Consider the following 12268-nt stretch of genomic DNA (forward strand, 5'->3'; position numbering starts at 1 on the left):
CCCCCCCCCCCGCCTCAGATCTCATGCTCTTCAGAAAGACACCCTTCCCCCAGACCTGAGTATCATAAAGTTATCTATTTCTCCAGCCAGCTTCTTTTATTTATCATTTCATCCTTGTTCTGTTCTGTTTTGGAATCCTTAGGGTACTTACAACTTGGGTGTTGCCTGGTTTATTGTCGTTTTTTTAAGTGGTTTTGTTGGACTCCCTGTGCCTCAATTCAGGCTTCTTGAGATCATAGCCCCATTTTTAGTGCACTGGAAGCCCTCACAGGAAGTATGTCAAGTGAATGAACATGATTTCCTCTGAACTGGGGAATGAAATGGGACTACCAGCATTTACTCTTTTTTAAAAAAATAATTATTTTTTAAAATTGTTATGTGCATAATGGTGTTTTGCCTGCATATATGTCTGTATGAAGGTGTCAGATCCCCTGGAACTGGAGTTACAGACAGTCATGATCTGCCCCACTAGTGCTCTTAATTACTGAGCCATCTCTTCAGTCCCCCAACATTTATTCTTACTGTAAGCTTCATCTATAAAATATTAACCTGGTAAGGTCTAGATCACCTCATATTGCTTTCTTGCTTTTGTTTTTGTTTTTGTTTTTGTTTGAAGACCTAGCACAGTGTCAGTCATATTTGAGGCCTTGCACCATTTGATTCTGTTACCCAGGTAGACAATTTAAGTGAGAGATGCTTGCTACCCAAGAGAATCCCCAATGCTGTCTTTTCAATCCGGGGTCCAGACTGGGCAGTGCCATAGAGCTTTAAAAATGCTGATGCGGTGTCCTACCCACAGAGATTCTGATTTTAGCATCTGGGCTGTGGTCGAGCCACACAGTAAATAATCCCGATAGGATTCTTACATGCAACCAGGCTGAGCCATGGGTTTTTGTGTTTTCAGAACTTATTCTCTACTTTGGTCCCGACAGGCTTGAGGCAGCCATGGTGAGAGGTAGGGACGCAGTTCATGTTTTATTGTTGGTTTCTGGTAGTGCGGGAGATATTCTCATATCTGCTATCATAGACGGTACTTCTAAGTGTCCTGGCTTACGCCCGTTGTGTTGATGGCTCCTTCTGGAACCATGTCTCACATAATGGACTCTAACCTCTGTCTACACTGAACTGTCCCCCGGTACCTCACACACAGTTCCAGTTGGTGAGCTTATTTTCCTCCTGCATGGATCCCTTCTGAAACCTCTTGTGTATAGCATCATGCTGTCTTCCCATGGTCATAGCCATGCCTTCCTTCCTTCCTTCCTTCCAACTTGGAGCCTCTAACGACTCTACACTCTGTCCTGTCCTTTCTCTTGGCCACTTCCTGAGGACGAAGCTCTTCATTGTTCTTCATGGTTTACTGCCATCTGTCCCAGTGATGCTCCTGGCTTCCTTTTCCGGAATCACCAGAGCCACCTACCAAGTTCCAGACCACATCCCTCTCGTACAGGTCTCCCTGGCACTCACCAGACAAGTCCAGACGCTTTTGGCAGAGCCTTTAAGACTCCTTGTCCTTGTCCTAAGGCCTAGGTCTTTTCAGGAAATGTTTCTCAACTTCCCAAGCCACAAGCCATGGCCTGATATGTACTCAGTGTGGGATGCCTCTGTACCTTTATGGCTCTGGTGTTCCATCGTCCTCCTAGAGGACGTTCCCTGATACATTCAATATTTATTTGTCTCTTGTCTTCTCTCCAATCTCTAGGGGTACTTTCTGTCAGAGTTAACTGTTGTTCCTTCCAACATGGGCTTTGCGATTTATGAGTTCTAGGTTGGAGCTCTCTGTATCTTATATACAGTGGTACTTAAATGTTTGACAAATTAAAAGCAGGAAAAGAGGACTTGAACAGACTTTGTTATCATTAAGTTGAGATTCGGGGTATGCGAGAGGACATTTTAGAGTCTTAGGAGAGCAACCTCAAACTCAACTCCAGCTCAAACTTGGATGTGCAGAGAAACCAGTGTCACTGGGGCTAAAAGTCGCTTTTGCTCCCCTTGGCTCATGGAAATAGTCTTGATCAACAGCGTGGCCTTCACACATGAAGATGTTTTGCATGGCGCTAATGGTGTCCGCTGTGTCTCTCTCCCTACCAGTTTCTTCGAGACTGTGCAGGCCTGTCAGTGAGGAAGGAGGGTTGATGATAGCTTCAACAGAGGCAGTTCACAGCTGTGTGGATGGGTGGTGGGTGGGAGTGGGGTTGGGGACTGCTGGTTGATTTACGTCACTGGTGACATCACTGGTGGTCAGGTAGAGGGCTAGGAGATTTTGATTTTTTTCTTTTTCTTTAAATAACAATGATTAACATTGAGTAAGTGCTGACAGAGTGCCAGGAACTGGCCAGGACAGGAGGGCCCCTCCCAGGGCTCACCACCCTGTTTTTCTACATCCCTTGTGAGCCAAGCTTTCTATGTGGTCTCACGTGTGGCAGACAAGCTTCTGAATTACCAAGGCTGGCAAAGAACAGAGGACGGGGTTAGGGCCATATTCTTGAGTATATTCTACCCAGTTCCCAGCACTCATATACACCTCTCAGATGTGTGTAGCAGTAGATTTCAAATACAAAGCGTGTTTCCCCTGCCAACTCTTTGTCCCACCGCCACTTCTGTGAGCTCACAGAGTGGTGGGTAAGCGGAGTCTGCAATGCCCAAGTAGAGCCAGCCCTGCCAGGGGTGCTGTCCCTTCAAGCTCTTTCCCCCTGATCATTGCAATGGAAAGGCTGGTGGGTTGAGGAATGGGCGCTCTGAGTTTGAGAACAGGCTGTGGACTTCGGCTGTCCCATGGTGAAGTGCAGACCCTAGCTGGCTCTGGTAGGCAATGTAGGGCATCGTCTGGGACTTTAGCTATCCAGAGAATTGTTACTTTTTTTTTTTTCTTTTAACTAGGACTTCTGTTTGATGTGTATGTTGGCCTTGATGGGTCTTGTATAATTTGGCTTGGGTTAAACTATACTTTAGTTTGGAGTTTAAGCATGGTTCAGGGCAAATGACTGCCAGCTACCCCTGGGAGTAGTTGTTGGAGCTGCTCCTGCTATCTCCCTGGCCATCTCCCTCTTTCGTTATGTCCTGACCCTACTTTCTTATTCTCTCTCCCTAACCTTTTTCTTCTTCCCTGACTTTACACATACCTGTGGGCATTGCTTACCCCTGCTGCTGGCTGGCAGGCTCCAGTTGGTAATAGTCTATAGGGTGTTACCACCTGATGGCTTCCTGGTGGAACTGAGCCCGCTGATGCATGGAAGAAGGGGCCACCCCGACCCCTGACCCTTGACCCTGCCTTGGTTAATTAGAGTATAGCGATTTATTTATAAGCCTCAAGCCTCTGCTAGAAAGGCTGCCCTATCATTGTGGGTAGCACAGTTTTGGTCTGGCACTGCAGAAATTCCAGCAGCTAAAGAATTCCAACCATCTCTGACCGTTTCATCATTTGCTGGGTGGTGGATGAGTGTAGCAGTCATCTGACAATTTGCAGTATTTTTTTCCTGGTGTTTATTGCCTTCAGTAACAGTCTTTCCCCTTTAATTGTGTCCTCCCCTTCAGTATTAATAAAATGGCTCCCATGCCTCTAACAACCTGGGGTTGTGTTCACCTGTTTGGATTTGCTGCCTATACAGCTGAATTTCTCTACAGAATCCTGAAGGAGAGGGGGAGGGGGAGGGGTGGGGGCAGGGGAGGGGGAGAGGGAGAGGGAGAAATAAACTCTCCATTCATACGAGGGTCTACTAGTGATGCCTTTAGACAGTATTTACCTTTTGATGTCTCATAACTGTTTCCAGTTTCTTGTATCTGTCCTTAACTTTGTTCTTCCGTCTCTTTTTCCTTCCTCAGAGTTAAGAATCATGGCTGCGGGAAAATTTGCAAGCCTTCCCAGAAACATGCCTGTGAATCACCAGTTCCCCTTGGCCTCGTCCATGGACCTCTTGAGCAGCAAGTCCCCTCTCGCTGAGCATCGAACCGATGCCTATCAAGACGTGTCCATACACGGCACTCTTCCACGGAAGAAAAAGGGCCCTCCCCCCATACGGTCCTGTGACAATGCCAGTCACATGGGCACCCTCCCTCACTCCAAGTCTCCGCGACAGAGCTCACCTCTGACCCAGGACATCATCCAGGAAAACCCACCGCAAGATCGGAAAGGGGAGAGCTTCACCTTCAGGTAACTCCTGTCATTTCCTGAGTGAAAACTGTCTTCCTCAAGGGCTTTATGGTAAATGTACGCAAAGCTATAAGAGTCCCACCTTTCCTTTCTCTCGTCCTTCTGTCCTTCTGGTATATGTATCCTTGACCCTAGAAGGAAGGATAGGCAGAAGGACCCCAGGCTTTATGTACGTGAGACCAGTACTTGGCCACTGAACTGCATCCGTAGCCCTAGAGCGTAGCCAGGCCTCTGTAAAGTCATTCCTGCACCTTAGCCATCACCAGCTGATCCAGCCAGTCCTATTTACCTTTATTTCTCCCTCTCTCCCCACCTTTAGTATTAGTGAAGGGAGCCGCAAGTCTCATTTTCTAATAAACTTATTTTAATCTAAACATATTTCACATGTGCCTTTTAAGGATAAGGATTCTGATTTAAGGTGTATGTGACCACAGTATAAGTATGTTTTTTAAAACAATAATTTCTTATCATCTAATATTTGAGATTTAAAAATCTAACTTGCTGCTGGCGGTGATGGCGCACACCTTTAATTCTACCATTTGGGAGGCAGAGGCAGGTGGATTTCTGAGTGCGAGGCCAGCTTGGTCTATAGAGTCAGATCCAGGACAGCCAGGGCTACACAGAGAAACCTGTCTTGAAACGCCCCTACCCACCCCCCCTTCCAAAAAAAACCTAACTTGCTGCAATAAGATCCTTCAGAGAAAACACATTAAAGAAAATTATACTGAATTCTGAACTATGTCTTTAATTCTGTAGCAGTGCCAAGGCATATATATATAAGTTAGGATCCGTATTTCCTTTAGTTGTCAATATGCCAAAATAAAATGTTTTGTGTGGCCGCATTACCAAGTCAGCTTCGTGACATTGCTGGGGAGGACTGACTTCCCCCGCTGAGGGCCAGGGCTCTGGGTAAGTAGGTCTCACAGCTGCAAGCGCTGCCAGGCTCATCATGGCTGGGCTGCCGTTGGCTTCTGCTTCTTGGTCAGTTTGGGGACTATGTTCCTTTCCCTGAAGATGGGCAACCTGTGCAGGTATCAGGTACAGAGCAAGGCGGTCTCTGCCCTTATCTTCCTTGTCGTTTGACCTTATAGCAAGGGAAGCTACTCTGATCCTGGCTTACTTTTTTGGTTCTATCTATGTATTGAACACCAATGTTCATTAAAGTATATTGATTTTTTTTCTAGGCCCCTGGGTTTTAGTAGAAGATTCTCCCTCTCCAGTCCTTTGAGTATTTAAAGGGTTGGCCAGCGTTGGTCAGCCAGAGCATTACCGCAGTCTGCTCTCGTCCTTTTGCATCTGAAGCAACTCCTTTTCTGAATTGCATTTCAGTGAGCAGTCAGATACAAGTAATTAAGTAAGAATGCTAGACGCTGTAGAAGAAATAGGTTGATGGGCTGGTTCCTATGGGCATGGGTAGTTAGTGATTTGTACTTGTGAAGGTCTTTAAAAAGGTGATCATTTTGGATCTAAGATGACTACTTAATGAGCATAGGCTCTCCAAAATCAAAGAGCTAGAGCTGAGAGCGAGTTTGATGCGTTTGCACACCCCCAAAGAAAGCTTGTGTGACCTATAACTGGAGTGGGTTGAGAAGGGAACAGTTGGTTAATTGGGGGTGGGGGAGTTAGGCAGACAAGAGTGAAACATCGTTTTTAGTTTCACAATAAGAAACTAAGAGGGAAACAGGTGAAGCCCAGATATTCTCCACGGACAGTATTTAGAAAACCCTGAAGTGTTTCTAAGGTCAGATCTCAGGTGCTTATCCTGGGGACTGGAGAGCCTGGAACCACCTCTGGGAAATGCAGATGTGTAGCTTCCTAGCCTTAAAGAGCTTTCAGGCAGCCTGTTGCTGAAATGAACAGATCTAGAGTTGGGGGAGGGAGGATGCTTTTTGTTCCTATGGCATCATTGGCATCCAGTAGGCAAGGGTGGAGAAGATGGCTTCTAGAAGCAAGCACCAATCAGTGTCAGGCTGCAAAAATGCAGACGAACTGGCCGTTACCACTGGCTTATTACTGGGTAGCACATTTTCTTAACTAATCTCTTCTTGAGCTAAGTATCTACTGGGTGCCAGACATAGACAGTGCACAGAGCCACACCTTAAAGCCGTGAGGTCCCCCCTGATCGAATGCCAGCGTGCACAGGGGAGGACTGGAGAGTGGCGCTGCTGGGCTGGAGGTGGCAGAGGCGTCTCCTCCTATCTCCAGGAAATTCTTCATAAATACCCACAGTCCAAACTGCCAACCTGCCCGGAGTTCAAAGCTCTTTTATTGGAAAATTGACTTGCACAGAGGTCAGAGCTCTGCAAGAGATCCTATCAGAGGGTAGGTGCGAGGCCTCAGTTTGAAGTCCTGGCTGCAGCAGAATTAACAAGTCCTGCCAACCTATGGCTTGTTTACTGCTCACGACCTCACTAATCAAAATTTATATTTTTTTCTTCACTCAAAAAATATCATTTAAGATAAATACAAGAAGTACCACATGCATATCCCGCACAAATCCCACAGAGTGGGAAGGCTGTGTGGTATATGCCAAAGGCTCATGAAGTCTGGCTAGTTTAGACTCACTATCAACAGATTCATTTTCCAATGTGTTTTCTTTAAAAACAAAAACAAAAACAAAAACTTTCGGTTTTTAAGAGTTCAAATATATATATTTTTTCTTCTTTTAAATATATTTCAGTAAGAGAATGAACTACCCCCCTTCACTTTTGAAATAAACCACGATATGAGAAAAGATCTTGTACAGGAGAGGTTAGAGCTAGAGCAGCAATGAGAACCCAAGTCTCTGGAGAGACAGGCTCTACCGGAAGTGTCCCAACAGATGCACAGCAAGCTACAGCACTCTTGCAGCGGACTCAGGTTGGAGTGGAAGGGAGCTAGGCAAACACCCGCCACCCACTGTTCATTTCAGTTCGCAGGAACCTGGCTAGATGCAGAGCATGTCAACTCTCTGTCTCCTCATGCTTGTTGACAATGGCAGGTCCTTGTGGACATCCTAGACTACCTGTTCCTGTGTAGGCCACCTACACATAGAAGGCAACGATCCGTTCGAGTGCCTCCTCCGCATCTTGTAAATCCTTTATCTGAACTTTTGCTTTCTGGAGCTTCAGTTACCCACTACCAGCTGCTAGCCAAAATATTAAACGGAACATTCTAGAAATAATTCATGAATTGTCAGTGTGAGTCATTGAGTGGCAGGAAGAAACCTCACTATGTTCCAGTCTGTTCCACTCAGGGCAAGAATCATGTCCTGGTATAGTGTACCCAAACTATATATGCTCCACCCCCTTCCTCCATAATTAGTGTCTTAGAAGCCATTTTGACTGTTATGGTATGGTGTTTGTGTTCAGGTAGCTGTTGCTTGACTTTATAATTGCACCAAAATATAAGAGTAGTGGTGCTGGCAATTCTGATATGCCAAAGAGTAGCTCTAAAGGGCTTCTTAAAAGTGAGGATTAAAAGTTTTTAATAGGCGGGCAGTGGTGGCGCACACCTTTAATCCCAGTACTTGGGAGGCAGAAGCAAGTGGATTTCTTAGTTCGAGGCCAGCCTGGTCTACAGAGTGAGTTCCAGGACAGCCAGGGCTACACAGAGAAACCCTGTCTCAAAAAACCAAAGACAACAACAAAAAAGTTTTTAATAAAAAAGTTGTATGTTGAGTTGCCAAGGTATACTGTACATCATCATTATTATTATTATTACTATTATTATTATTATTATTATCATGGTTATGCTTGTTATAATTTGATATTGCTGTTATTCTCTTACTATGACTGATTTATAAATTATACTTTACCAACTCTGTGTGTCTAGGACAGAGCAGCACATGCAGGGTCCAGTACCATCTGTAATTTCAAACATCATTGGAAGATGAGGGGACGACTGTTACAGAATTGCCCTTTTTACAGAGAACATGCTTAGCTTATTAATCATTGAACTGTGACTTTTGTTGTAATTGAAAATGAATTGAACAGCTGTCCCGTGAAAGGCCTTGAACAAAGTAGACAGAGTCTCCCTTGAGGCCTAAAAGTTTACAGTTCTTAAGCTGACATAGCTACATATATCATATCCTCCCTTTTATGAATAAGGGTGTTATTTATAGTTCTTACATTTTACAGCTTTAAAATATCTTAAAGGACTTGGTGGTACAGCAGGTGCATCACCAAGTTCAAGGCCAGCCTGTTCTATAGATTGAGTTCCAAATCAGTCAGAGCTACACAGAGAAACCCTGTTTCAAAACCAAAACCAAAAAAAATCTTAAAGCATTTATCCATAGTCTTATTGGAACATCAAAACCCTGAACAGGGTGTGACAAATCTCGCCCTCCTCTTGCTCTTCTTCCTCCCCTCCTCCTCAACATCACCACCGCCATCATCATCATTAGTTAGGGTAATGGCTTGAGAGCTACTGAGGCACCTGAGCATACCCTAGTGGGTAACTGAGTTTGGGGAGAAGGGATGGTGCTTGCTGGCCATTCTCCAGACACAGTGCTCCTCAGCCTGTGACATGACATCAGTGCAGCTGTCGGCACCCCTGAACTGCCTGCTTGAATGAAAGAGGGATGTCTCCCATCTAACACCCTAACACCTCAGACATCAGCTTTGGGGAGAATAGAGCCCCAGTCGCCAAGAGTCAGAAGGCCGGCCTGAAAAAGGGAAGTTGCTCCTCTCTTTCGTAGACCGTATCTCTTAGCTTTCTTGTTGTCTTGGCTGCCCTTGGATGTACTTGTGGTTTTGAAAAATGGCCAAAGCCAGAAGCCAGAGAGTATAAGCCTGCCGCTTGATGTCACAGGGGAGCCTTTGTTCCAGATGCACAGCCAGGCTTCTCCAAGAGGCCTGCAGACAGGATTTCCTTTGACATTAGCATCATTAGGTTGTTGTCCCTTTGATTCATTTGTCTTCATGGATGGATTTGTATTTAGATCTAGAACTCTCCTTGAGCTGAGAGCAGCCCAGTTCCTGTGGGGATGTCTGTGTTGCCAGGATAGCTTAGAGACCAGGGCATGGGCCCTTTTTCCTGCCTGTGGGTTTGTGGAGGCATACATTCCTGGGAACAGCTGTGAGGGACTAATTCCTTCCCCGTCTTGTGCTGTGGGCACATGTGGCTGGACAATGTGGGGTTTCATGAGTTCGCATGAAGGATCGTGACTGACTCGGCACAAGTGTTGTCACTGACAGTGGCCGCCAAATCGGCACCATGATTCCTGCTGAAAACCAGCTTGCTTGCCCAGGCAGAGACTAACCCACTGCCACCACAGCTCTTTAGAGAGGTGGAGTGGAGGGGATTAAGCCCGGGATTCATGTAGATTTTTCTCTAAAAATCATTTCAAACACCTGACTTGGGCTATCAGTGCCTCGTCTGAAATATTCTCCAACTACGGCTTTCTCCTTGGCAAAGCAAGATGCTGCCCCCAGACATGCCAGTAAACCAGCCTTTCCTTTCAAAGGTACCTGAAGTTTCAAAGACAATCTTCAGTGCAAGGGGCCACATGCAGGTGTCTATAGCTTACGCCTGTCACACCCACAGGTTGCTCACTTTCCATATACAGAGGAAAAACTGGATTTTGAGTTTTAAAAATATATTTAGTAGATTAATATAGATGCTATTTAATAAGAGGTCCTTTCGTAAGATGACAAGAGTAATGTTGACTTTTTAACAGTTCTAAGCATAAGAATGTCTCTAGAGAGGAATAGCCAGTGGGTGGAGTTTTACTAACATCTGGAGGTGCCTCCTGGATGTGGGTCAATACAGCTGTTGTGGATGGGCTACTCTCGGCCCAGAAATGGTACATGGCCTGGCTCTGCTAGTCCCCGGTGTGCTGAGGCTAGGAGCAGCTGGGTCAGAGGTGGTGAGCCTGGTCCCCTAACTTGTATCTTGATGGAGATCAGAGAACGAGCTGCCTGGAGGTCTATCAACTGCCTAACGGTAGTTCTAAGTTCTGTCCTGACAAGAAACTGAGGGGCTGGGACCTGTGCATTCCCAGCTGTTCTGGGAGAAAGCAAAGGATTTTTTTTTTTTAAACTGATTGTAAGCCAACCAAGAAAATATCCAGAGAGTGACACAATGCAGTCCTTATCTGGTGGGGCTTCTTAGGTCTCACCCCCTCCCCCAAGGCAGACCTGCTCTGACTCTGGCCTTTTCCAGCCTCACCCATGCTACTTGGGAAGGACCAGGCTTTACTCTTAGTTGTTTATCTCTCACAGTATCTGCTAAGGCACGTTGTAAATAGATCCACAGCTATGCTAATGAATCTGTCAGCCATCCCAGCCTGGCCAGGATATGCACACCAGAGAATTCCTAGTTGCTCTTGTTCCCTGGGGAGAGAAATTGTCTTCCAGGGACCTGGACTGGGTGATTCCCTGGGGTCACAGCCATTCCGCAGGCTGTAACAGTCATCAGTCAGTCTAGCCTTATAGAGCTGGAAGCAGAATACCAAGCTCTCCCTCTTTAGGTGCCCCAAAGACAAGCTCATATTGTCTTGCTGAAGGGTTGCACTTATATGCATAAACTATGGAGGACTAAGGAACCTTCTAGCCCGTGACAGCTATAGTTCCAGATTCCCCACAAACAGATTATCAGATCAGAGTGACTCTTGTGGTCAGAATAACCCCTAACAGGGATGAGCTAGAGGCCTCTGTTCAGATAGATACTTCTGACCTGTATTAGCCGTGTGACTGGAGGAAACTTTAAATTATGAAATCGGTTTGAAAAAATCCACCCTGGGGCATGCTGTGATGGTTAATTGGTCCCCAAACATGTCCCCAAACATCAACATTCTAGCTGTAAAGCCTGGGCCACCCATTGGGCACCTGCTTTGAGTAGCTCACAGATTTTGCTCTTAGCTCTCACCTAATCACTAGCAGTCAGTTCCTTGGCGGCTCAGCTCTCCTGGGACACCTGACCCTGAGGATCCCTGGGAAGTTTATGTTACCCTGCCTATGAAAGCTGCCAGAGGGCTGCAGAGATGGCTCAGCGGTTAAGAGCAGTGACTGCTCTTCCAAAGGTCCTGAGTTCAAATCCCAGCAACCACATGGTGGCTCACAACCATCTGTAATGAGATCTGATACCCTCTTCTGGTGTGTCTGAGGACAGCTACAGTGTACTTACATATAATAAATAAATATTAAAAAAAAAAAAAAAGCTGCCAGGGATCTTGACATAGATTCCAGCAGTCAGACCTGGTACTGGGTACACCTTTTTACTCTTCTGAGTTAGCACATTCTTACTGGGTAGCTCAAAGCCAGTATGGAGGAGGAGGGGCTCAGGCTGGTTAATTTCCTTCCTTCCTCCTGGAAGGCAGAGCAGGGAGGCTCCTAATCCCCCTGTGTAACCAGAGATCACGTCCCTTGCCTGCAGCTAGAAGTGGGAGAAAGTTTCCCACATATTGATGGTGTCTGCCAGGATTCCATTGTCTTACAGGAGCATGCCTCAGCTAATACTCCCTGTTTGAGGGTATAACAGTCATACAGGGTATAGAATATGAGCATATCATTGCATCCATACCTTAAACAGGACCTGGCTGTCCCCAGTAGATGGAAGCAGCCCCTGCCTGATTGTTCTTGTACTTAATGTTAGTCTGCTGTTATTCATCTGTGCATTTTCATTAAGCTGTTTTTCATTAGAGGTATTGTGTTGGGGATGGGTGCCCAGTGGAGAATGAAATAGATGTGGCTCCTGTCCTTAGGGAGCACTCAGTTTAGGGGTCCTGGGACAAATGCACTGATACAAAGGAAGTACAAAAGGAAGTCGTATCAGGTGTATACCATCAGAGGATCCTGGCGTAGGTAGGTGGTGGCAGCTTCTCTAGGAAGGGAACACTTAGAATTAGAAACTTAAAGAAAACATAAAATACTTCACCTAGTAGTTTTTATGTTACCATGTATTGAAAGGTAGCATCTTTGAATGGGCTAAATAAAAATACTACTAAAATTAATTCTACCTGCTGATTTTTTTTTTAACTTAACTATTAGGAAACTTTCAATTACCTATGCGATACACGTGGTGTTTTCACTGGACAGTACTGATCCAGACCTTGGCTAAAGAGTTTAGATTTCTTTTAAGAAGGAATGAAATGTCCACATTTTGGTCTTTCTTCTTCTTGAGTTTCTTGTGGTTTGTAGG

General features: G+C 45.6%; 1 protein-coding gene across 1 annotated transcript in view; it reads left to right on the forward strand.

Annotated features, from left to right (window-relative positions):
* The window catches only part of Bcar3 (BCAR3 adaptor protein, NSP family member), a 114039-nt gene that overhangs the window by 3214 nt on the left and 98557 nt on the right, over positions 1-12268 (forward strand). Inside the window, exon 2 of the mRNA XM_031375333.1 lies at positions 3820-4147. Coding sequence (XP_031231193.1) covers positions 3831-4147 — 317 coding nt within the window. The 5' untranslated portion in view covers positions 3820-3830. The remainder of the gene's footprint in view (positions 1-3819; positions 4148-12268) is intronic.

This window comes from Mastomys coucha, unplaced genomic scaffold (genome assembly GCF_008632895.1).
Source record: "Mastomys coucha isolate ucsf_1 unplaced genomic scaffold, UCSF_Mcou_1 pScaffold16, whole genome shotgun sequence".
NCBI classification, from domain to species: domain Eukaryota; kingdom Metazoa; phylum Chordata; class Mammalia; order Rodentia; family Muridae; genus Mastomys; species Mastomys coucha.